The sequence below is a fragment of the Sebastes fasciatus genome, chromosome 12 (genome assembly GCF_043250625.1).
Source record: "Sebastes fasciatus isolate fSebFas1 chromosome 12, fSebFas1.pri, whole genome shotgun sequence".
NCBI classification, from domain to species: Eukaryota; Metazoa; Chordata; class Actinopteri; order Perciformes; family Sebastidae; genus Sebastes; species Sebastes fasciatus.
In genome coordinates, this window is record NC_133806.1 from 15,343,481 (window position 1) to 15,370,774 (window position 27,294).

Consider the following 27,294-nt stretch of genomic DNA (forward strand, 5'->3'; position numbering starts at 1 on the left):
TGAAGGTTATTGAAGTTATTTTTATTTATATTAGACTCTTGAGTGTAAAAGGATGCCATTCAAAAGGAGCATTGATAACCATACAAACTCAATTCAAGGGGTTAACAAGGTCAGTTGGCGAGGACGGGGGGGGATTCAATGAAATCTCCAACATACCAGACCATATATACACAAAACATCTTGGAGAGATCTCAGAAACCCGATGCTATACATAGTTATTATTGCTAGTTACGGTAGGGCTACTGCAGCACCAGTAGCAAGGATCATATTGCTATGTACCTGCTGTCATTGCATGGGATTTGTAGCTCTCCACTCTCAAGACTTTGAGTGGCAGTTGTAGTTCTCCATTCAATCATTAAAACAGGGTCTTGGTAGCCCTCGAGTATTTTTTTTAAATGTTCATGATTATTCAGATATTATAGACTGAGATATACAGAATACCATAAGGTAATACAAGGGAAATACAGAATTGCCACCTATAAAAAAGTAATAATAAAAAAAACATGATACCAAGTGAAGGAACTGCATAACCATTCACAGAAAAAAAAGTGTCTTGTTGCTACGTGCCAGTGCTTTTCTACAACAATATTTATATAAAAACTTAAAAATAAATCGGTGGTACTGATACATTTAAGAATATAAAACTACAACGTAGTAACGTCAATACCATTCTGACTTGCCTCACCACTGTTCACAGTTTACACAGTTTGGACAGACGAGGGGAAAGAATTTAGACCAAGAGGACTTGGTTCATATTTGCACAACCATCCCACCAGCATTGTCATTGTCGGTTATATCACCAGTCCATTTGGACCTGTTTCTTTTAAGTGCTTCTTGTAATAATAATAATAATAATATTCAGTGGTACTGACGTTACGCACTTTGAATACACACCTAGCATTCATTTTATTTAGATTAGTTTCTTTTTCATTTCAGTAAAGTGTCCATTCATATGAAAACTAAACATTTTTTTTCTATACATTTCCTAACAAAAAAAAAATAATCAACGTGAATACAGGTTCCTCGAATGGGCGGGGTTGGGGTGTGATTGACTTCCCCCGTAACCAGTCAGCATGCTGGGAGAGTACTGTACGTCCAGAACAGTCGTTGGAAGTCAACAGGAGAGAGGTCGAGACGGTCCAAAGAGAGAAAATAAAAGAGAAGAGAACAAAATGTGTTATTTACACACGTGATCAACTCAAGAGTCTGACCAACAGGCTTTAAAGAGGACCTATTATGCTCACTTTCAGGTGCATACTTGTATTTTCAGTTTCTACCAAAAGCTGCTCTAATTTGTCAGCTGGCCCACTCTGTTGTGATTGGTCAACCGAACCAAAAATTTCGGACTCCACTCCAGCTCCGCTCTAACTAGCTTTGTCTGAGGGCGTGCCAAACTAGCCGCTAGGCAGGTATTATGCAAATGTGTTACTTGGTGACATCACCGCGTCAAGAAAGAAAAGGCGGGACTTCAATCAAGATGTTTCAGGCAGTTCGGGAGCAGTGTCTCTGTGAGGGAGAGGAACTCCCTTTGGCGTGGACTTTCGGCTTTGTAACTTCGCAGACCAATTACATGCACAAAAAACTATATAACACACTAAAGGAAAGGGGGAAAGCACAAAAGCATAATAGGTCCTCTTTAAAGCATTTATGCAGAATTTCAAATCTTTCAAATAAAACTCAAAGAAGAAGTAAAGCTGTAAATATAACTGCTTTACTTTACTAAAGTAACTGTTTACAGACTGTAATGCAGTTCTCAATATGTTGTAATAAGCACTCCAGGTCCACTTACAAGCTTTTTCCAGATTTCAGCTGCATCTCATGGTCTTCCTCAACACATGTAGTTTGCTCATTTGTCATAGAGATAGCTACACAAAGTTTGGTCATGTGATAAATTGTGGTCATTTATGGGGTGGTGGTATAGGGCTGTCAAAACTGGCCAAAGATGACGTTTGAATATTCGTTCTAATAAAAGACACAGGTTAGTTATCTATACGATACCTCCTCATTTCACTACCAAAACCTAAATAAGATGGCAGCTGGCCTGGCATGAAAGTTTCCTCCTGCTGTTGGCTGTATTGTATGTCATTTCCAGTAAATATCAAGTTCAAGTTCAAGTTTAGTTTATTGATCACATGCACATTGACATGGCAGTGAGATTCTTTGTTCCTGTTTGTTACTCTCTCATCCCTGTATAATAGACAATCGATCTCTCAATCAATTGAATAACAATAATGAATTAAAATACAATCATCCTTATAAACATATAACACAATATACACAATATAAAATGTGTGTTTTCTGTTTAAAAAGTACAAACGTCGAATGATAACAAGTACTACTCATTTATCTTTTAAGTGGTTGCGTCTCCAGTCTGATCTCGAGCACACATCTGTAAGATATGTGGTTTGTTTACATGACGCAACGGAAAGCTTGCTGTTAGGACACGGCGTCTCTCTGTCTGTGAACAAGTTCTCTCCATCACTACGGTTGTTGTTGAATTACTCCTCGTTCAGCTTGACCTAACGTTCATTTTAATTATCAATGAATGACAGTGATGATGTGAGACATATGTGAATATCTGTTTTTTCATACTATTCGAATATATGTTTGAATTTAGAATATTCGTTGACAGCCCTAGGCAGTGGGGGGGATTGAAACTCCAGACTAGCTGTAGAGGTAGTCCATGAGATGCAACTGAAAGCTCCAGAAAAAGCTAATGAGGGGACCTTAAGTTTTTGGGGTTTTCTTTACTTTTGTCAAACTATTTTAAGCCCCTTTAAATAACTTTATTTTAATGGGCTTTTAATTCAATATTACTGATTTCCTTTATAACTGTTTACAGTCAATTAAGAAGATTATTTTGACAAAAAAATCAACATCAAGCTTTTTCTGAAGCCTTCAACTGCATCATATAGACTCCGCCAGTGGACGGAGTTTGCTCAGTTGTCATGGAGAAAGCTAAGTTGTCATGAGACTGTAAGTTTGGTCACATGATAACATGTGGTCATATGTATATATCTTCCTCAGTGGTAGACCATGAGATGCGATTGAAAGCTGTCAATTTCACGCTGACTGTTCATTACTGTTCATTTTATTCATTTAAATTGTTATGGTCGAGTTAAGGTGCTCTGTAAAATGTCAAAGATAGTGATAATAAAATACGAAGACCTCTCAAATTCATGTTAGTAACAAAGAGTTAAGTACAAGAAAATCAGGACAGTGAAAATATGTAAATCTCGTTCATGTCGTTGCAGGTTTTGAAGCGTCAGGAGGGACAGAAAGGGCCGGCCCACAGGGTCGAGCGAGGTAACCGTGTTAGTCCGTCTGCTACTGATTAGTAAAGCGAGCGTGTGCACTACCAGCAGTGATAAAATGGCACAGATTGTGATGGCGTCACAAGTACAGAGGAACTCACAGAGGGGGGTGGGGACTGCCTGTCAGTCAGGGGTAGGCTCTCATAGCCAGGGTTGCCATTGGAGGAAACGTTTGGAGTCCTGTATAGAGATAGAAAGAGACAAGGACAGAAGAGAGGGAGAGGAGCAACGGAGGATGAAGGAGAGAGGGAAACAAGGGGTGAGACACATTGAGAAAGACAGACGGGACGGGGGGCGACGGGAGCCAAGGACAGGTAACAGGAAAGAAGGAGAAAGAGCGGTTAGAAATATAGTGCGGAAAAACACAGCACTTAGTAAAACTAGTAGGTATTAGCGCTACTGGCACTCAAGCAGGCGTATAGTCCACTCCTGACTGCAGGATTTATACAATAATCTGCAATTACATGCATTTAGAGCTGGGTGTGACTCACCAGTCCCATTTCAAGCTGTAATGTTGTTTTCCTAATGAATCTGTTTATCTGCACGATAAACCCCAGAAAGCTTTTAAAGCAATCCCGAGCAGATTCCATTTCAGAGGAGTGGACTGTATTATTAGTGCTAGCTGAGTTTCTGACAGTTTGGTTTTAGTCCTTGTATTTGTTGTGTTAATATTAGATATGGGAGCAGTCAAGATGATCAGCTGGCATTAGAAGTTAAATAGTCCACGATTAGGTTCCTCAGAGCTCTGACTAAGCTTGGAAACATCAGTAAGGGAGAAAGGGAAATAATAAGATGAGAACATTGAAAGTGAGAAAGAGGGAGAACCAAAAAAGGAAAAAAGAGCAAAGGACAGATCCAGAGAGATAACACCACAGCGAGGAGACAGATGAGCGTGATGCAGGAGGGTGTTTTTGGATGGGGGTAGGGGTTACCTATAGTCAACCTGAGCCTCACATCGCCGGAGTTTTTACGAGCGCAGCCTCGCCAATGACACCCTCCCCCCAACACAGCGGCAGTTTACTACTGTTTAGGAGACAGGACGCCATTTGAGACAAGATCTGTGAGAAATGAGCGAGCGGCCTACATCGTCTGTCCTGAAAACACCCGACAGACGAATAGACAGACACACAGACAGACAGACAGACCTCTGGAGTTGTGTCTGTTTCTCTGCCTACACTGGAGTCCATATTGACCTGTCTGTGTGTCTGTCTGCAATGCATGTGCTTAGCCTGACAGCTACAACTACATGTCTATGTAGAGACAAAAGTGTGTGAGCCTAGCTGACTATACTGCACTTCCACTACTCTCCACTAAAGATAGGTGTGTTATGTATATCATGAACACAATTAATCCTGTTTGGAGGGGGTAATCTGTGATTTCTTCACCAAAAAGACTATGTGTCTGCGCATAAATGTCTCAATCAGTCTCTATGTGTTGTGTAAGTATCCTCTGTGTACATCCTGGACTTTTTACACTCCCTGATCTGGGGGGCATCAGTATAAAAGTTAAGATCTCGACCCAGAAACACAAGCTTGATGCCAAAACTGTATCTAAGAGCAATCTCTACCTCCTTGTCCTTGCAACATCTGGGCCGTTCTGTCTGTCTGTCTGTCTGTCTGTGTGTCTGAGTGTCTGTGTTACTCACGGGAGGGGCGGAGCGCTAGAAAAGGGGGGTGTCCAACCGGCCCCCGGGTAATTATAGAAGGGGGCCATGGCCCCTCGCTGAGACCCCGTGGCCGTCGGTCTACGTGCCTGATGGGAGGTGAAGGGATCCTCACTCTCGCTGTCCGAGTCTTCGTACTCCTCTGATTCACTGTCGTCGTCCATGAAAAGAGACAGAGAGGGACACGTGAGAGAAGAGAAATGATGTGTCTTTATACCTTCTTCCCTTCATTTAGCTGTATTCATTTCTGTGGTTCCATTAAAAGACGTCTCCATGATCCTCTCTGTCACTATTCATGATTAGTTAGATGCTAATAATTCAAGAAAAAAAGGTATGAGATGCACACACCAGGTAGTAAAAATTACATACTGGATGTATCCACAAATGGTTACCGGGCCATTCCACCGAATCGGTGCCATTTGCATGTTGTAACTTTTCGAAATCAAACTTTTTATTTGCTTCAACACTGTATCTAATAACACATATGTTTAACTATTTAAAATGTGTAATGGTCAATATCTGGCTATGGATATGGGTCTGGCATGGATTTTCCAAATGGAAGATGGTTCATAAAGTAACAGGACAGCGTTAGCAAATACATGAAATGCAGCCACATGACATCAATGCTAATAGCATGAGAACACTTAGCATCTCCAGATGGTTTACATTCTCAGTCATACTCACAATATGATCAAAAATACAGAAAATGGAGTGAGAGAACTTGCATTTGGTCTTCCCATGGCCTTCAGGAGACTCACAGGATGCTACTTCCTGTTGATTATGTGACTTGTGTGATGTCCCACATTTTTAGAGGAGGGAATGCGTTAGGGTGAGAGGACTGAGTGAAAACCTGGGGGTATATTTTAACTAAAGTATTATGAATTTCCAATGAGAAATGATTCTAATCATTTCATGGTGAAGTGTAGTGTTGTTGGGGAGTGGGGACAGGCTAAAATCCTATTTCTTCAGTATTCTGGGTAGTTTTTATTAGGGTTTTAACATGGTAAACTATCAAAACGCTCAATATACGGAGAAATACACACAGCCCGTATTCAGAAATTGTGTGTTTGAAACAAGCCGTTAGGATTTCTGTCCATTTGTGATGTCACAAATATACAATATTTAGACCATTACACGGTTTTAAACATAAACATTCTAAATGTGTCCCAGTTTATTTCCTGTTGCAGTGTATGTGAATAACATCAGCTGACAGGAAGTAAACATGGACCCAAGCTGTTGCCTAGCAACACAACTCTGTTGCAATTCCATTGAAATGCACAAACGGAGCATTTCAGACAGAGGATAAATACAGGTATATTCAGACAGACAGCATGAGGAAAACAAACGCTTGTTTTTTTTAACACTACAGCATGTAAACATATTCTAGTAGAAACACAAAATACAAGTAAGAACCTGAAAATGAGCATAATATGGGACCTTTAAATTGCATCTTCCCTACCAAATAAAATTAATTAATTTAAAAAAGTAAAAGTAAATATATAGTGACATTTCATCAGTGATCACGTCCATATAAATGTATCAAAATATTAGTACGAATAATAAACAAATTGTATTGTAATAGATAAATTCCTCCAACATCCAAATATCTTAAATATCTTAAATATCTTAAATACCTTAAATACCTCTCCCCTAATGAGAAGCTCCAGCCTAAAGAGGGAGGGTGGGTTACATTCAGATTATCAACTAATAAAAAGAACATATATAAGAAATGTAAATACATTTAAAGTCTATAAATGAGTGTGAGTGCATGAAAATAACAATGTCCTTATTTCTATTAGAAATAACTCTCACCTGGGGAAGCTCCTCCAGGCGCCGGGCAGGGAGCAGAGGATGGCGGTGAAGGCCAGCGCAGAGAGGAAAGAGTAAAGGGAGAGGTAGAGCAATCCCTCCATCCCATCATAGCACAGGCCTTTCAAAGAGTCGATGTAGTCCTGAAAGAAAATAGATATCAATGAAATAAAGGATTACTTCTGTAATTAGCTGTTAGTACAGGTCCCGTTACGCATGGGTTACCTTATTCAGACCTCTGCAGTTCAGCAGAGCCACCAACTGATGAAAGTTGCCCTCTGTGGAGTTGAGTATCTGCTGAACCTCCCTGAGTGATTTCTGCAATGACGAAATTCTTTTTAGAAAAAAATCACAGACAAAGCGACAGAAATCGTATTTCTTTAAGCTGCTGGTTTATACATTATTATAACATACCTCAGCTTTGGGGAACTGTGTGAGAGCGTTTCTGTCCAGACTGGAGAGGTGTGTGTGGATGCTGGACAGTGCCCTCTGCGACTGGGTCAGCAGCTGCAGCCAACAAGTCAGCGGAGTTAAAGAGCTTTTAATTTGCATTATTGCTCATATATATACCATTAATATGCTGAGAGAGTAAGAGAGCAAATCATTTAGGGACAGGACACGCGGCAACAGCTGTGCCTCCCGTCCTCAAACAATTTGTCCTTGAGCAAGTCTGACATGCAAACCTGTTCACTCAAATCAATGATGTCAGCTAAATGCCTGCTATGTTATATACATAAAACACGTGACTGACGGGAGGTCACATTACCTGCTGGAATGGACTGTTCATGCGCCTGCTGCAGGTCAGGTAATAATCCAACACATCTGAACGGCCAGCAAAACACCAGTGCACAACAGATCAGTGCATAATAGAAACGTCGTGGAAACATTTAACTCATTATATTAGATTGGGCTGACATAAGCACAGTGCAGAAATGGGGAAACAACTAGCACTTTGTACAGGGACAGATTGGTGTTGTACCTGAGCTGGTCCCCGTGTTGAAGTGGGTGGAGTTGACTACAAACGTGTTTGGATCCGAGCAGAAGTCACTGAGGGCCTGAGTGACGGGGAGAGCGAGAGAGGATGACAGGAGAAAAAAACAGCAGGAGAGAGAGAGAGAGACAGATGAGGCGAAAGAGGGAGGGCGAGAGAAAATGATCACAAGGGAAAAGTTAGTAGGCACACTGACCGACTGACACACTTACCTCCTCAGCTATCTGACAGCAGCTCACAATATAACGTGGCAGATATTGATCTGATCACATGCTGTCCTGGATAAACCTGCTCTGACGTTTCTTTCCATTGGCTCATATCCTCCCCTCTGTTGACCTGTTTTTCCATATCATCTGTTTACACTGCTGGCCTAATTTTTTTTTTAAGAGGATGCACTCATACACCCACAAATACACTCAGCTTGAGATCTCCTCACCAGAAGAGGGAGTGAGAGCCACACAGAGAAGCCCGCCGGCTGACGGGAAAAGCTGCGACCCGGGACAGAACAAAGTGTGCAGGCCCAACAACTGGCCCATTGTTTCCCTGTCAGTGACCAGGGACAGAGCGGCTCTGTGTGGACCCACAGGCCTTGGGACCATCTCCCGCCAGCTCCACATAACACTGAGTCTCTAAAAGAAAAACAGCCACCATTTACCCTCTTCTTCAAACACCCCCAGTCCAGACTCAAACAGTCCCTCCTTCAGAGAGTACGACCAAACTTCACAGGGGGAACACTGGAAAAGGACACTCCTCTGTTTGAGACATAAAACTCTCTCTGTGCTTTGTTCTTGATAAATGTTACAGCCTGTACGACACAGCACACTGGTGGTGTTGTCATGTTTAGGCGTTAAAGGCAAAACGCTGTCCAGCAGCATGTCAGTGAATTTTACTTTCACAGGATTACACTTCTGCTCAGTCTGAAGCCCCCAAAGGGCCGAAGCACAGCAACAGCTTTGAGTCTTGCACTGCTCATTGCGAGCTGATGGTTTACCCACACTCTCTCTCTCTCTCTCTCTCTCTCTCTCTCTCTCTCTCTCTCAAACTGATCTCGAGATGCACTCTCCCGCTCTTCCTCTCCCCTCCTCAGTCTCGCTGAAAGCACTTCTCTTCATCTTCCATCTTTGCTTCTGGAAGTCAAACGCCCACACACTCGCAAACACACGAAGAAAACACGCACTTTAATGCACAAGCACAATTTGTTCACAAACACGCTTGTGCACACGCGCATTGAATCTTTAATCTCTGCCCCATTTTCCTGCCTTTTTGGTCCTCTGCCACGACTGCAGCGTTCCCTAGGAGGCAGATCTTTTCACAGTTTAGCACAATGGGCACAGAAATCACACACACACACACACACACACACACACACACATACACACACGGCTTTAACCTCCTGTAGCTCTCTTCCCTCAGCTGAAGCCAGCCCATGACAGTCCCATTCACTTCCTATTCCTCCCTCCCTGCAGCCCTGGCCTCAGTTTTACTGGGTCTACTCACCACTACAGTGGCCGTCTCCAAGCCCAGGGAGCCCCAGCTTAGGAAGAGAGCCAACCACGCCAGCACGGTCATCCTGGGGGGGGGACAGCACAAACTCTTCAGCCAAGTGGACACCCTGATCATCAATCCAGTGTTGTATGGTTTGTGTCTAAAGACACAAGTGTGTGTGTGTGTGTGTGTGTGTGTGTGTGTGTGTGTGTGTGTGTGCATGTGTGTGTGTGTGTGTATGTGTGTGTGTGTGTGTGCGCACTCACAGGATGAGCAGCCAGCGGGCTTGCTTGGCCAGTCCCAGCAGGATGAACAGACACACTATGAGGTCCAGCAGCAGCAACAACACGTATGACAGCCACCTGTAACAAAGAAACACAACATACAGCAAATGCCGTTACATTAAAATGCGCTGCAAATGTTGAGTGTGTAAGGTTAAAATCTTAACTCAAGGTCCACTTACAAGTTTTTAACACAGCTTTCAACTGTATCCCACAGGTTATGTTTTTGTTTTTGAGAACTGAGACATGCGACTATTTATTGAAATCATAGCACAGCTGCTATGTTATATAAGGGATAATGTACAGCGATCCGGTCATTGTTGTGAAATACATCCCAACAGGGCGATGCGGCACCCCGGCGCGAACGCGATGTCTTGCATCGCCCTGATAGAGTATATTTCACAACAATGAACTGCTCACTTTACATTATCCCGCTTATTACATGGCTACTTACTTAAGAAATTAATAATTTGACACAAAAGTGGTCCGCCAGAGTCTGAGATCAGAACAGCGTCCAAAGCAACGGTCTGTTATAAAGAAATGACAGACCGTAGAATGCCGTGATTGACAAATCAGAATTGAGTATTCGACAAAGGCATGTAATAAGCTGTTTTATATACTGTAGGGCTGTGTGTTGGCAAGAATCTGGTGATACGATACGTATCGTGATACAGGGGTTATGATTCAATATGTTGCGATACTGTAAGCAAGGCGGTATATTGCAATTTTTTAAATAAAATTTTAGGAAAACTGTCATAACGTAAAGAACACACCACCATTTGCATAAAAACTGAGTAAAAAAGTTACTTTTTTATGCAATCAGAACAGTGGGATCTGCATTTGCATTCATCACAGTCTCTGTAACATCCAACATTATAGTGCTACTTTGAGAGGGCACATACACTGAGAGGGAACATCTCTTTGCAAATGAAATAAAGTATTGACTGAGTTATTCTTTGCATGTAAACTATTAATTAAAAATCGATACAGCGTTTTTGAGAATCGGTATCAGTATCACAAAACATAATATTGGTGATATTTCCAATATTAGTTTACACCCCTAGTTTTATCCCACAGGGGATACTATACTGCAGCCAGACATTTGTAAGAAGGAACTGTTAATTTAATTAAATTCTATGGTCTCCAGTTTTATGTTTTTATCAGTGAGCTACCTCCGGGTCTGAATAGTGAAGCCAATGCTGAAGTGCCTTAAACTTGCATTCTCTCTAGTAGCCAGCAGGGGGCGACTCCTCTGGTTGCAAAAAGAAGTCTGATTGTATAGGAGTCTATGAGAAAATGACCCTACTTCTCACTTGATTTATTACCTCAGTAAACATTGTAAACATGAGTTTATGGTCTCAATCACTAGTTTCAAGTCTTCTTCAATACAGCATGATGTTCATTTAGCAAATTATGGTCCCATTTAGAGTCAAATAGACCATAAAGCAGGGGATGCTTTAGGGCGTGGCTACCTTGTGAATGACAGGTCGCTACCACAGCATCGTCCGGTCTGGGAGTTGTCCGTGTTTTCATCTTACAACTTTAACCCTTTCACAGTGTGTTTTCAGTTCATGAAAGTTAATCATATCGTTTTTGGTCGCCTAAAAATGTCTTATTTAGCGTTTGGTTGTACTTAGCTCCACCCTCTCGTGTCACTTTTTGTTGCAAAAATCAAGATGGCGACGGACAAAATGCTGAACAATGGGTGACGTCACGGTGACTTCGTCCACTTCTTATATACAGTCTATGGTTTTTAATCTATGGTTTTATTTACTATATTCAGGTATTCAGAATTGGTTGATTAAAAAGAGAGCACTTTAATTTTGATGTTTTTTATAAATGAATAAATTGAACCTTAACTCTTCGACTGCGCCTCCATTAGGAGACGTGATGGGATGTAACAGTCTTGAACATCAGTCAAGTATGAAGTTGTTCCAAGTGGCAGCAGTAGAGCAGTGAAGACTGTGTCTCGCCTCAATTGCCATTTTAATATGGCACCTTGTGTATTTTTAAAAGAAGCTCATTAGTTTGGATTTGTCATCTTTGCCAGGACTGTGTGTTTTTGGTGATGTGTGAAATATGCAGCGTTCCTTTCATCACATTCAGATTTCTCCACCTGATCTGGGATTAAAACTTGCCATCTTCTTCCACCGTTCCAAGAATTAAAACTGCTGAGAAGTGTAATAAGATTACTGGGATTCTGTTACTGATCCGGGATATGTATTTATTATCTCTATTAAACAGAAATGAGACATTCACTCTGTGTGTCGTGGTCAGCTTGAACAGCTTTATCGTCTATTTAAGAGAAAGGCAGACGCCACTGTATGAGATCAGGGAAGTGGATGAGGTTGAACCTTACTTCACCTCTCACTGTTTAAAGGGAGGGATACATTACACCGTCTGTGTGCGGTTACTTTATGGGAAGCAGTACTTTCATATTGTTATTATTATGGAATATGGAATATAAAAGCATCAAAGTTTCCATTGCATTACCTCAAGAAACCCAGCCATCTTAATAAACATACAACATTTATGAAAGGCTGGTTTGAATAGTTTCCTCGGCCTCTTATAACACTAAGAGCAGGAGTGAGTCAGTGTTGATAAACAGCCGGAACATGTTGATAATTGTGAAATCGATCCAGATGGTTTATGTGCAACATCTGCTTTTTTACTACATGAATTTGTCCGAATACTAAACGCTTATAGGAGCTGACTGGAAATGTGCAAACTAAAGATTGCAGCCAAAGTCACAGAAAATGGCTGCCAGATGTAAAGCCGTGAGACTTGAATAATGGACTTCGGAATTCGGAGGAAAAGAAGGATTCGGAGGAAAACGTTATTTCTTGCACAATTACCAGAAAGAACGAATACATTTATGAGTCAGGTCAGACTGTGACAGCGTTTTTTGGGGGGCTTATCTGATTCTAAACACAGGTCAGTTTTCCTCTGAAGTTGCCTGGAAAGAAATTAGAAATTTGGTACAAATTATAGGGATATGTGTTTTTATGTTTGAAAAAAAACTGCTCCACTATGCGCATGTGCATTATGCAATTATAACTGGAAAATTGTTTGTTAATATGAAGTTGATGTTGATTTGTGTGCTTCCTGTTAACAAGTTTGACATTTTGGCAAGTTCAGCTGACAAATGAAACCTTTCCTTACAGTCAGCGCCAAATTACGTAGTTCTTTCCAGGGAACTACTCTGAATTTTGTTTTAATTATTTGGAAATTACAGACCCTTAAGATAAAGTGGTACAACCCAGTGCTTTTATTTTTATCATTATTATAAATATATATTATTTTGTAATATTATTGTTTTTCTTTTCTGTATTTAGATATTTCATAATCTGCCTGTTGGGCATCATGTTATTTAAATATCACCTTTGTGACTTTATTTAATTTCCTAATGACTCCAATGCTGCATGCACAATTGTAAGAACCATGAAAATGAGTCTTGAATGCAAAAGGGAATTGTATTTGAAATATAACTGCTCAATAAACTGAGACAAAAAATAAATAAATAAATAAATAAATAAATAAATAAATAAATAAATAAATAAATAAATAAATAAAGTGTTACCCAAATTGCGGCTGAAACAAATTATATCAAATTGGCTTTGAATCACAGTGTATTGGATCATACAGAAAATATATGTGTATCATATTTGGATTGGATTGTGGGCCAAGTATCTATTGAATGATTTGAAATACACACACCACTACTATGCATATGGGAACAGATCTGGGCAGTATTTAATATCACTTACTGTACTAATAATAACTGGACTACAGCCTCACCTGTAGTCCTCATTGACCATCAGCGTGTTGGCGGCCCAGCCAGGTGAGAAGGGGCTGGGCATCAAGCCGCCGGTTGGCACCATTGTCGGGGCCACAGAGGGAGGTACCGGGGTCAGAGGGATGATGGACGCCCCACTGATACTGTCATTCCCCAGGCCTGCTTCCACGCTGGACCGAGCCAGGGAGATGGAGGAGAGGAGGTTGATAACGTTCTCAGATAACCGCCGGCAGTTCCGCGTCGACACCAGGAAGGGTTTACTGCCAGTAAAGAGCTCCTCCATGGAGGTCAGGGGGCCGGAGACAGACAGCTGCAGCCCAGAGATTGTGTCTGAAATCTTGGAGAGGGAGGAAAAGAGGAATGTGAGGGGAGTTAAGTGGGACAGAAACCACAAAATAGAGATGATGTTGCTCATAAAACCGTGGTCAGCTTAGAGTGGTGTTGTTATGGAGATAGAGAACTGAAGTTTGTGGGCATCTTGGTGCCTCGGCCTGCTAATGCATGTCCCTCATAGTCTATAACACAAGTTAAACTTTTACTCCTACTTGCAAACTCAAATAATCTAATCTAAAATCTCTAATTTTCTTTGATATGAAAATACTTTTAAATATACAACACGATGAATCATGATGAATAATTTATCTGTCTCATTCAGAATAGGCTCATTTTAAGCCGATTGTTTGCAGCTACTGCTTCTGTCTTGTTATCCAATATCATATCTGTTTATTACCTTACATACATTTCTATATGTTACATACTTGCACATACGTTCCTGTATGTTACATAAATGCACATAACGAAGTGTATAGTCTTTCACGAGCTTTAGTCCATGTTTCTTAATTAGATTTGGTTTCATTATTCATTCATTATATGATTTCTCTGATATACCTCAGCAACATGTCTTTCTTTCTCCAGTTTGGTTTTCCGTTTCAGCCAACTTCCTATTATTTCATCTCTATTTCTATTTTTTTTTAAATAGGCTACTATATATTTTTTCATATGTAAATATCTTCAGATTGTTGTTAATTCATATATAATAATAATAATATTATATTTTTTCTTTGTATTTGTATTTAATTAATTGAGATGTTTTTTATTGATTTGATCTATTTTACTCTTGTATCTGTGCTTACATTTTTACCTTGGTTTTGTCTTGCTTTTGTTTGGCTTTCTGTTGTCATATTCCCTTGTAAACTCGGTTTTTAAAGGTGCTATATAAATAAAGTTATCATAATTCCATATGTCAATGGCTCCTGGTGATATTAAATATTTCACACAAATAAAATGACCCTTTTGAAAATTTCAATTATTTATGTTTTTGCAGCAGAATATATGTAGGGATTTCTACAAACATTGAACAATGGGGCAGAACCCATTTTCATTCAGACATCTTGAGGTCAGAGGTCAAGGGACCCCTTTGAAAATGGCCATGACAGTTTTTCCTCGCCAAAATTTTGCATTAGTGTGGAGTACTATTTAGCCTCCTTCGCAACAAGCTATTGCAAGTTACGTTAATGCATTAAAGAAATTAGTGGCGTTAAACCGAATTTGCTTTATCGCGTTATCATGTTATCTTCAACAGCCCTAGTTATATTATAAATATTATTCTGTCCAGTGTCTGCGTGGCTATTCCTTCTGTCTCCTTCCACTGTGTCTAATGCTATTTATGAGGGTCAGATTAGACCTCCTACTCTAATTTAAATCATTGATATGTTTCTTTGATATGGATGGATGAGAGCTGAACTGATTAACTCATTCAGGTGTTCATTTTCTATATGACTGTAGTTCTCCTGACCTGCATCGTCTACAGTAGGAGGAGGACATTTAGCAGTCTGACACATAAACCGCCGTCTGACCACAGGGAGATGAATAAAAACAGAAGTTTGTATCACACACAAACACACACACACACGCACACATGTTAGATATTCTGCATGACAGTTTACTCGCAGCACTCACCAGCAGATCGATGGAAGCTAGAGTATAATTGGCTGTGAGAAGAGACGAGGTCAACTGATACATCCCATCATTAGCCTCGCTGTTGCCATAGAAACCGACGCCTATGGCAACACTGCAAAGGGAGAAAAAAGGGAAACATGAAAACATTGTGGGAGGGTGTATATATATATATATATATATATATATATATATATATATATATATATATATATATACAGTACATATATGTGTGTGTGTGTGTGTGTGTGTGAGAGAGAGGTGGATAGAAAAACAGATAGCAGAAGCATAAATGTAATGTTTAATTCAGTGTGTATGTACATTTTTAAATGAATGTGACACAAGGAGATGGAGCTGGAGAGGATGGGATGTGTGTGCTCTGGATGAGTGTACCACCAGTGGAGCGCAGGGGAAGGAATAAACAGATGATGGGAGAAAAAAAGCTGACTGTTAGCACTCAGCGGTTAAGCTTCTGCAAGGAAAATATTCGTAACGTTAAACATAGCGACATGTTTACACATCTTTCTGTTATTCAAATATTCAGATTAAGGCTCGGGCCAGATGTTCCGTCAAATCCCCTCAAACCCGAGAGGAATGGTATGACCCAATCTCCCACAAAGTATGTGACCCAGATTAGAAAGCAGGGGGAAAAAGGAAAAGGAGGAATGTGTGTCTGCATGCGTCCGTGTGTGCTTTGCATTTCAAGGCTGCCAAATGTGAAACGCTGTCTAATGCAGCTGCGTTTCAAATAGTTGTGCTTGTGACAAAAAAGGGCCACCATCTGGAGGAAAGGGTTGTCACATGAAATATTTTCAAGAGGTAAACTGCTGCATTATTTTTTCATCCAGTCTAGCACAGAAAGCTGCGCATCAGAGGAGGAGACGACTACATTACAGTACGCTCCATAAGGGAGACACGAACCACATCAACCTACAGTCTGTTTATGATGACATCATTGTGACAGCTGAAATCAGATCCCCGGTACATTATGTTCTGTGATATAACAATACAGTCCCAGTGCATATAAACGTGAGGGGGAATGGACTGGAATATAATAACAAGCACTGCTGAAGCATTAAATTGCACTATAATTGTATTACTGCACACAGCTGAGCCTGTAGCTTTTACATTTAAAAGGTCTGATGGGCGGCCGAGCTTCCCCTCAGTGACTCCTGCTATACAAGAGTGTGTTGGACAGATGTCAAGCAGCATTTCTGTATTCGGTCCATGCAGAGACAGCATACTGACTTGATGACTGCTTGGTCACCAGATCTGAGGGGAATACCGGTGGGTAAATGACTACTGTACTGAAGGTTGGCGAGCTGAGATCATCCTCACACACACACACACACACAGTGATGAAGAAACCACTGGAATCCGCACACACAAGCTGACACACACGCTGCTGTCATAGTCCTGTGGTCGGTAAACAGCAACTTAACGTGACCATCAGCTGTCATCCTCTCCTCTCCTCTCCAGTGGCATTGGTGACTGGGTGAGAGACTCAAAAGCACATGACGATGGAGAGCGTGACAGCTTGTGATTCACAGCCTTGTTGCTGTTCCAGCTAGAAGGACTGTATTTGAGTAAAATCTTAAGATAATTGTACTTTGGTTGAGTATTTCTGTTACTTTATACTTCAACTCTACTTAATCTCAGAGGGCAATATTGTACTTTTTACTGCATTTATCTGACAGCTATTGTTTCTAGTTACTTTTCAGTTTAAAGCTGCAGTAGGTAGTATATTTTTGGCATCATTGGGCAAAGATTCCATAATAACCTTTCAGCATATTGTAAATCAAGTGTTCTGAGAGAAAACTAGACTTCTGCACCTCATCATGGCTCTGTTTTCAAGCTTTAAACAATCACAGGTCATTTCATTGAGAGAGCGTTCCTATTGGCTGTGCTCCGGTCATGTGACAAGAACTTGGCGTTCCTTCACCAGATTTCACAATGGCAGCAGCGTCATAAACTTTCTCATTTTACAGCTAAACAGTACACCACAAGATGATTCTGAAAACATTTGAGGCGAGAAATAGGTATTAACGTAACATAATATTAATTCATATTTGATCAGCGCTGCCTAGTTTGACCGTTTGGTCGGAGTTCGTGAGTGAGATACAGCCGGCTCTCATGGACGGCAGCTGGACAGCAGACCTCAGATCAGCTCTGACTGCCAGTCTGTAAAATCTTGCCAATGTCGTTAGGAGCACCGGAGGACACAGAGACACATGATTTTTTTCAGGTTACCTGTTTCATGCACCACTGCGATTTATAAAAATAACTTTTTTTATTCATATTTGCTCCAATCTCGCCTATTTCAGCTTTAAGATTTTACATAAAAAACATAAGATACGTTTATGAAATGCAGTGGATTTTTAAAGATTAAACCAGTGGCTTCCAGTCTTTTTGGCTTGTGACCCTTTGCACTGACTGCTTTGGGCTGCTTGTCACATTTCAGATATTTACGAGTTGTCAACAGTTTCACCAAAGAGTGATTACCCGTTCAACCTCTCAGATGGTTTAATTTAAAGGAATAGTTCAACATTTTGGGAAAATAAGCTTATTCGCTTTCTTGCAGACAGTTGGATGAGAAGAGTGATGTCACTCTTGTGTCTGTAAAATAGACTGTATAAAATATGGACGTAGTCTCCGTGACCTCACCCATAGGTTTCTGAAAAGCTGCTGTGAAGCTCAAAGTGGGTGGCCCCAACCGTTGCCATCTTGGCAGTGACGACGCAGCCTAACTTCCGTCTAATCCAAAAATGGGAAAAGAGGTGGATTATCGGTGGAGCTGAGGTGGCCCAGGTGAGGCAGCAAAGCAGACAGCTAGCGACCTGGTACGGCACCCACCTGTCACTCAAAGTGACTCAATTATGCTGAACTTTAACCTTTAATATAATTCAAACGGTTGAGTTATATAAAAATCCCCCCCTGTACAGTTGTCATGAATGGGAATATTAGCTATAGAGACCACAACCATGTTTTGTACCAGGCTGTAAATATGTTTATTTCTGCTATAAAGTTGGGCATTTTAACATGGGGGTCTATGGGGATTGACTCACTTTTGGAGCCAGCTTCAAGTGGCCATTTGAAGAACTTTTGCTTCATTTCTCAGCACCAGAGGTCGCCGCTTGGTCTGTATGGTAAATATGAAGCTACAACCAGCAGCAGGTTAGCTTAGCGTAGCATAAAGACTTGAAACAGGGGGACACAGTCAGGTGAGCTGTTTTCCCCTGTTTCAAGTCTTCATGCTGAGCTAAGCTAACCGGTTTGCTGGCTCATGAGTGGTGTTGATCATTTAATTTAAGTTTCTGCAAGAAAGCGAATAAGCGTATTTCCCAGAATGTTACTACTTTAAATAATTGTTTCAGGCTCAAAGAAGTAAAATAATCCATTATTTCACAAAAAAAGCAAAGAAGTCCAAAAATGGATGCTCATTTGTATATTTGTTTTCTCTTCTTTCATTCAACGTTAATCATCTCACAACTCCTCAGCTTTATCTAGTGACCCACTGGAGGGGACTGACCCCTGCAGTAGGTCGGGAACCACTAGATAGTTGATACCAGCTGCACTTTGACCACCTACGACACTAAACTGCTACGTGTGCGTTGATACATCAGTGTTAACAATCTAATAATTAGTGGTGGAAGAAGTATTCAGATTTCTTCTAAACGCAGAAATACCACAATACAAAAAAACTCCACTTTAAGAAAAAGTCCTGTATTCAATCATGGAGTATCAGCAAAGTAATTGTGATATTGTTATATATGTATTATTGTTACTGAATTAATATTACAGATGCATTAATGTCTGAGGGCCATTTTAATGCTGTCGCTGGTTGAGGTGCAGCTAACTGATTGCTTTATATACTGCTGGGTTGTTTATCTAATCTAATACTACAACTTTATGTTCTGCTGATTATGTTCTCCTACTTCAGTAAGATTTTAAAAGCAGGACTTTTACTTGTTCTCGAGTATTTTTACAGTGTTGCACTGCTACTCTTACCCAAGTAAAAGATCTGAATACTTCTTCCGCCACCGTTAAAAGGCGACTTATGTATGTTTCTATAAAATAAAAGAGCGCTGTGAATCCTCCTCCTCACCAGCACAGCGTGACAGACGCCACCGCCACCCACGTGACACAGCAGATGCCCCGCCCCTTCTTCCCGCTGTAACCGTGACCCGTGCTGGCGTCTTCGTCCTCCTCCTCCTCTTCCGATCCCTCGCTCCGGTCACCACGGTGACAGCAGCAGTAGTGTATGAGGAAGGAGAGGACCACCAAGAGCGAGATGACGAGAGCGATGGCGGATAAACTGGACAAAACCAGCAGAGTCTGAGAAGAGGAGGAAGAGGAGGAAAGGAAAGGATGAGTCAGTGGATGTGAAAAAATGGCACTCTAATTCCATTTTTACAAGTGGAGAAGAGCAATTTGAGAGGGTGAAATACCAACTAATCCTGTTAAATTCCATAACTCTGTCATACCGTCCCGCCCTCATTAAGCAGCAGGAGATGGTGATTAAAAAGGTATGAGAATATAAATTGTGAGGCATGTAAAATCAAAGATGCAGATACACGCTGCGGCTGCATGCAAACATACATTAACAAAGATGGAAATTTAATGCAATCTATTTGAGGTGATTCTTGACCATTTATATTTCAAAGGCCTTAACCCGTGAATCCCTGATCTGCACCACAGTGAATATTAATGTCGTTAAGCCATACCAGACTTTGCTTTTGATCAGGCTCCATGTCATAAAGTCAACATTACTGAAATGCATTTTGCTCCAACACATATCTACAGTATTATCCTTCATCCATCTGCCCGTCTGTCACCCCCCACACTCCTCCACCTTCCCACTCTACTGTATCTCACCTCCTGCTATCTGAAGCCCCTCCCTGTCCGTCGCTCCACCCCACCCACCCACCCCTCTTTCCCCACGCTCTTCCTCGCTCCCACTCTCTTTCTCTCTCCCCCACTCTCCCCTCTCTTTCTTTCTATCCACACCACTGAATCTCTATTAATAATCTGTGACCTACTTAAATACATTCACTGCCACTCTCTCTCACTCCCACTCTCACTCTCTCTCTCTCTCTCTCTCTCTCTCTCTCTCTCTCTGCCCGGTCTTCTGTTCAGCAACCTCCTCGCATTACTCATTCCCTCTCTCGTTCTCTCTCTCGGAGCACTTTCAGTCTCTTTTGTCTTTCTGTTCTGCAGGATAATTTGCGTCCCCCCCACCCTCCCTCTGAACCGCAGAGAAGTCACAAACATGCACTGAGAGACACTGTGTGGCTGGAGCGTTTTGTATGAGAGCCTGTTGGAGGAGAAGCAGGATGAAACCTTGCATTTTGAAGCACATAATTCAGAAGAACGCAGACGACAACAGCAGCTGTGGAAGCCTGCTAGAGGAACACGTTGTATCTCGTGCAACCCCTGAAACCAAAGTGCATAAAATATCTCCAATTTGCATGCACAGAGGCAGAGGTGCAAGTGACAGTTTAGAAGAGCATTGCAACATCGAAAGTGGGGCTGCACGATTTTGAAAAAATATCTAATTGCGATTATTTGGACTGATATTGCAATTGCGATATGATAAGCAATATTAGAGATACATTTTACATCATTATTCTCATTTTCATTGAAAAACATGTTTGTTGAGTTTTTTGCAGGAATCTGTACCAAACAGAGATGTTTTCTTAAATCTGTAGAATATGATGTGTTGGCCAGGACATCTCTGCAGCACGACAATATCTAATATAAAATGGTATTTTGACACACATTTCACCTTTAACCAATATTGCGATTTCGTCCTCATCCTGCGGTTTGAAAATTGCAGCACAGGCCATATTGCAATTTCGATAAAGTTTCGATTAATTGTGCAGCCCTAATCGAAAGCAAGGTACAAAAATGAAAAAAGGTTCGATATGAGCTAAGGGGCTCTTGGAGGGGTCTAGTGCAATCTTCCTTCCAATAATTAGGTCAATGAGTTGGCATGAAAAGGTGTTTTAAACGACTGTCATCATCGCTCTGCAGATTGCTGTTACATTCAGGGATTTATGGAGCAATTTAAAGTGTGATTTAGAGCAAATTGCCCATCATCCAGTCACTTAATTGTACCTGTAGAGCTTTAACTACAAATGGAGCAACAGGGCTGTAATGATTATGCAACATGGCACCTCAGATTGGACAGTTACAGTACAGCATGTGGTGTGGCAGGTGTCGCTTACCTGCTGGTACTCCCAGCTGTCGGGGACAAAGATGTTGTCCTTCATCTGCATGGTGAGGTCCAGCCGGGGGAGGGCGTGACACAGTCTCACCCACAACGAAGGGGTATAGCTGGGCACCGTTGTCATAGCAGCCATTTTTTCTACTGCCGCTGGTCCCCCTCCTCCACCCTGAAGGGAAGGAAGGGAAGAAGGGTCAGAGCAGCCCGGATGTGAAGTAAGAGCAGAGGAAAGGGAGAGAGGGTAAGGACAGGTGAAGGACTTCAAGGGTGGAGAGGACAGAGAGGTCAAAGCGAGCTCTGCAGCCGTCGTGTCCCTCCTCCATCCATCCATCCATCCATCCATCCATCCATCCATCCATCCATCCATCCATCCATCCATCCATCCATCCATCCGGGCTCAGTGGAAACAATTTATGATCACCTGTGCAAAGTTAAGGGTCAAAAATGTCAACCGTAGTTACTAGAAAAACGCTCTTGGGAGTGTAAATCAGTGTGCATACCTCACTCAGAGCAGAGGTGCAGAGCAAGTGTGTTCTGTTTTTTGCCAGTAACACTTCAGCTACAACACAGTTTGGATTCCCTGTTCTTGGATCAGTTCTTCAGGGCAACATGAATGAAAAAAGCTAATTTGTCACAAATGAATATTGTTATCAGCTTTATCTCTCCCAATCTTCACTGATATTTTTGAAACAGAAAACAGTTGTTTTGTTCAGCATGTGATCACATGAGCTCACAGCTCAAACAATTTGTCAATTAATCGATTAGTCGGGAGATTGACAGATAATTAATCTAAAGCAGTTTTGGTAATCATTGTCATTCAATCAAGCAAAAATGTAAAGTATTTGCTGTTTCAAACATTTCAAAGATTTTCTTCGTTTTATATTAGAGATGAATGATTTGAATGCGACTGATATTGCAAGTGCGATATGATTGGCGATAGTAGATGTGTGATCAGTTTTACGTTATTATTCTCATTTTCATTGAAAAACATGTTTTTTTGCAGGGATCTGTGCCAAACAAAGATGTTTCCTAAAATCTGTAGAATATGATGTGTAGGCCAAGACATCTCTGCAGTAAGACAATACTTAATTTAAAATGGTATTTTGACACACAATTCACCTTTAACAAACATTGCACCTCCTGCGATTTGAAAATTGCATTATAGGGATTTCGATAAAATTATGATTAATTATGCGGCTCTATTTTATATCATCTTTAATTGAATATCTTTGGAGTTTTGGACTGTTGGTTGTACCAAAAGAGAACATTTCATGATGCAACCTTGGGCTCTGGAAACTTTTGGTGGCATTTGTTACACCGAAATCTGTGACCACAGAGGCGCCAGCAACATATGAGGTCACCATTTCTGACGTCTGTGGTCAGGAAATGTGACCCCACTGTGCCTACTGTATCTTTTGCTTTTCTTTTACTGTTTTGTGAATATATATTTAAAGCAAAAATATTAAAATAATTTCTAAAATGTGACAATTTAGTTGTGTGTGTTTTCTCTCATGTATACATGACATGTAAAAGAGGGGTCACATTTCCTGACGACAGTCGTCATAAACGGTGACATCATGTTGCTGGCTCCTCTGCGGTCACAGATTTCAGTGTAACATAATTTTTAGACATTTCACAGCACAAACGATGAATCAAAGAAATTACAGATTAAATGATAATAATCGTTAGTAGCAGCCAGAGGGGTTTTGCCTTGAACACATGTGGAGGATTACGTGACTATATATAACAAATGGCTGTTATTCACAGACCCCTCTCTTAACCTTATGAGAAGGGTATCTGCTATAGGAGCAGCATGGATCATATAGGGGATATGTGGCGTCTTTGAAGAAGTCTTATTGTCAGAGTATATGCAGGAGAAGAGCGCTGTATAAGGCACCAAGAGGACCATTATACAGAGCATGATATATCTGACTGCATCATCAACCACTGCTTACTAAAGCCGTGCCAAGTGGGAGAAAGTAGGGTAAATACAAAGGGCAAATCCGGTTAGCCAAAACACACACTGGAATCCTCATTACAATGACGGAGCAGAGGGGGAACAGAGGGCGAGACGGGAGCCTGGTAGGCTTCTGATACCGGCTGCCCAGATTAAGAGACCCATCAGAGCTTTACTGTTTAAGAAAGGAGCGTTTTGAGACAGCTAAAGAGAGGACACAACAACAGCACTGATGCTTGAAAACAACGGGTTATACAGCCCAGCTCAATGCTGAGATTACAGACAGTAATGTCAGATAGATTCTGAATTAAAGGCTTTTATTATTTGTTCAATACTTCTTTCAATCAGCACAGTATTCCACACTGATAAGGCTCCCTATTGATTCGTGCATGATAAAAGTTTAGATTTAGCCACATTCAACGCCAGACAATTTCCCATTCAGATTTGGGGCGTTTATGGCTCAGAACAAGTTAACAGCTCGCCCACTGGCCAGACAGAGCTGCTGTAAGCCCATTACAATAAGCCTGTTCACCTTAATGGTTCCAGCAGCCCAACTGTCACAAATCAAATCATTGCCAACACTCCATTTCCCTTATTAAAAATGTGTGCTGAGCATAATGGTTCACACGCTGTGAGGGTTGCATCCATCCACCACACACATCAGCGGCGTAAACAGACTGTGTGCTGTTATGTTTATGCATTCCTTCATGGCCATTTATCTTGAGTGAATTCATTAGATTAGATGTATTATAGGAGCCGCGAGGCAGGTCTATGCGGTGCGTTTATCAGACTTTAGAGACGATAAAAGCTTTTTGAGAGGCATAATAATCGAGTGAGGGAATAATTCCACAATCAAAGGAGAATCAGTCTACCTGTTGTGATCAGCACCACCAATAAAGTGGGTCAATAAAGAAAAGCGTTTCCTTTGATGGATTACAAACTGCACTAATAGTGATTTTCACCGCGAGGCAGAATACACCATATAAACCCACTTTATCAAACAATTAAAGATAAAGAAATATGAATCACCAGCGTGACAGCAGGTTATCTGATCACTTCTCGCGCTGAATTAATTCAAGATGTATGAAGAAGAAAGTGGTGACAGACACCAAGGTCAAAGTTCAGGTAGGATTCAGAAAGTTATTGAGGCTACTTAATGATGGGAGTGAGGAGGGGTGGGGGGTCACAGTGCTCTGGAGCAGCAGTTACTCAGCAGTTGTCACAGATAGGAAGCTTCTACTTGACATGATGTCTCCTGCCAGCTTGTTATCATGCCATTGCATAACTGAAGCCAAATAAATGTGATTTTGAGTTCAGTCGATGGAGAGGAAAAGAAGAGATGGAGAGACGATGGCGAAGAAACCACCGACTCTCACCCAAACGTGAGCTCTTGAAAAAAAAAAATTCTGTTGCGTTTAGTCTGCACGCAGCTCAGACGACACGGAGAATGAAATCACTTGCGTGATATGAGACTCCATGATGTCTGAATGTAAAGAAAAGGGCCATTTTGTGAGGCAGCTAATGAGAACAAGGCTGAGGCATCCCTGTCAGCTGGATTCAGGATCATCTTCAGCACAGGAGATTCATCCCCACCTTCATCTCTTTATGACAATACAACTCTCTTGAGCAGAAGATATAATTAACAGTCCTTTTGCTGTTGCACCTTTTCAATTTGCCTCATAAAATCTTTTATGATTCACATAAACAGCCTGAGTGGTCGTCTAACTGCCTTTTAACAACAACCTTAATGACTGCAATTTATGAGGAAGCATCGCAGTCTCATGACACACTACATGAGCCAGGAGAAATTAATTAACGTCTTTATGAAGGGTGCAAAGTTAGCTTTATCTACCGAGGTGAGGCGACAGGAGAAGAAGAATATTCTCAATTAAAATTCAATTTCCACTTTACATTCATCTGTGAAATTAATGTTCAGCTCCGCAACAATGAACCTTCAAAGTGAGTGCAGCTGACCGAAGGCAAGTGAGTGCAGCTCATAGTCAGTAAGTCAGAGCGAATCAGTGCTTTGATGTGTGCAAAGAGTCCAGCATGACAAGTTGATGGTGACAAAACGCTTCCACACTACTGACCCGACTGACAAACCAAATGCAGAACAAAATATTACATTCTCTTGCAGATTAAAACAAATAGTCCAAAAAAACATTTAGAGGAAATAAAAGACAAATTAAACTATAACTGGGTGGGAAATAAAAACCATTACAGCATATTATTCTACAAATGGGACAAGATTCATCCATTTGGTGTGATAGTTGAAGCATGAATCCATTTTGGCAATACGGTTTCATGAACATCCATTTAGCACATTTGAAAAGATAAGCATGGATCCAAATTAGCAATATACTGTGATGTGGTGTAATGTGCATTTACATCATATCTCACTTGATTGAGGATTCAATCATATCAACAATTAAGCTGTAATGGACAGGAGAGAGAGATCTTACCTCTGTCGGTTGTGCAGGGAGGTTTCTCTCTCCTCCTCCTCCTCCTCGTCTCTTCTCTTCTCGCCGGTGTCCGTGAAATATTTACCCACTCAAACCGGTATACTGCCAGCCATCAACGCCTGATGCTCTTGAAAAAACATCATCCTGAAAAAACAGCTTGGAGACATGCCAAAAATATGTCAAAAATAGGGGGAAAAAGAAGGGGGAAAAAATGAGCCAATAATTCTTGCAGTTATTGAAATATTAAATAGCCAATAATTGTATGGTAGTCTGGTGACAGTGGAGAGGTGCTTGTGTTGATGGATGAGAGAGGAGCTCTCTCAGTGAGAGCGAGTGAGTGAGAGAGACAGAGAGAGAGAGAGAGTGGGTTAGAGAGAGAGAGGGATTAAGATTGAGGAGACACCCCTAAGGGACCCTTTATCGTTGCATTGTAGCCCTTCGTAGCTTAACGCCCGAGCGACTTCACAACACGGCAGCAACACGATATTGCCCAAAGATAATTAATCTGTTAACGGGGATTAGCAGGGGTCTCACCCCTCACTCGCTTCATACCGAGGCACACTTCTTCTAATGCCGACCCCCACCACCAAACCATCCACGCACACTCCCATCAACCTGACCAATCTGCATCCAGACTACCACACTGAACCCTGACCAGATTACTGAGGGGAAAAAGTGAAAATGCAGCCAACTGTGTGCACTAAATAATAGTGAAAAGAGATTTTTTTTTTTTAAATCCACTCACATGTTGGATGCAAAACTCCTGCCTATGACAGCACTGTTAAGGCTGCGACGTGTCGAGAGCTAATGTGAGGTAGAGATGCACATAGAATTAGAGTAAGAGAAGCACACATGGATGAATATGGGGAGGTTGAGATGCAGGGGAAGGCAAGAGGAGGAAAAAAAAAAGTGGGTTCCCAGGGAGTGATGCTGAGAGAAAGAGGAGGGAGGGTGAGAGATGGTGTGAACAATGAATAGAGAGGGGGGGGAAAGCGGCATGCAATGGATTTTTAGGCAAAACCAGCTTTCAGTGGAGGCTGCAGAACAGCATCAACACTGATTCAGTGGCGAGGAGGCAGTGGGAAGAGGAACAGTGATGAGGGATGGAGATGGAGATGGAGATGCTTGTTGGGTGATTTGACTGAGAAATGCAAATTGGAGATAAAATGGTGTAAAAAAAGAGTATGGTGTTTGTCTGCTGTTGGAGAAAGAGGGGCAGAAGCGAGCGAGCAAAGAGGGAGGGGGCGGCGTTAGTTTTTCTGTGTCACTGAAAGAGAGTGGGGGAAGGGAGGCAGGGAGATAATGCAAGCGAGGGAGCAAACAGTGGAGAGCCAGAGAGCATACTCACTGACTC

The 27,294-nt window shown here is 41.4% G+C and overlaps 1 protein-coding gene across 5 annotated transcripts; it reads right to left on the reverse strand.

The window, feature by feature from the left end:
* On the reverse strand, positions 1-27,187 carry ttyh1 (tweety family member 1). Of its 5 annotated transcripts, none has more exons than XM_074653462.1 (16): positions 26,686-27,187; positions 25,941-26,096; positions 21,523-21,690; positions 19,401-19,630; positions 15,299-15,410; positions 13,342-13,676; positions 9,529-9,624; positions 9,275-9,347; positions 7,766-7,841; positions 7,553-7,608; positions 7,201-7,293; positions 7,012-7,104; positions 6,790-6,929; positions 4,960-5,127; positions 3,416-3,494; positions 1-1,087 (listed from the first exon to the last, which is right to left on the reverse strand). In XM_074653462.1, the coding sequence occupies exons 3-16, from the start codon at positions 21,655-21,657 to the stop codon at positions 1,004-1,006; spliced, it is 1,770 nt and encodes a 589-aa protein (XP_074509563.1). In that variant the 5' UTR covers positions 21,658-21,690; positions 25,941-26,096; positions 26,686-27,187; the 3' UTR covers positions 1-1,003. The 5 variants fall into 5 exon arrangements, 4 of the variants coding, with proteins under 4 accessions (XP_074509563.1, XP_074509562.1, XP_074509565.1 ...); XR_012596150.1 differs by lacking the exon at positions 26,686-27,187 and adding an exon at positions 4,247-4,337 and having other exon boundaries at positions 1,036-1,087; positions 25,941-26,455; XM_074653461.1 differs by lacking the exon at positions 26,686-27,187 and having other exon boundaries at positions 25,941-26,455.
* Positions 27,188-27,294: the final 107 nt, after the last annotated feature.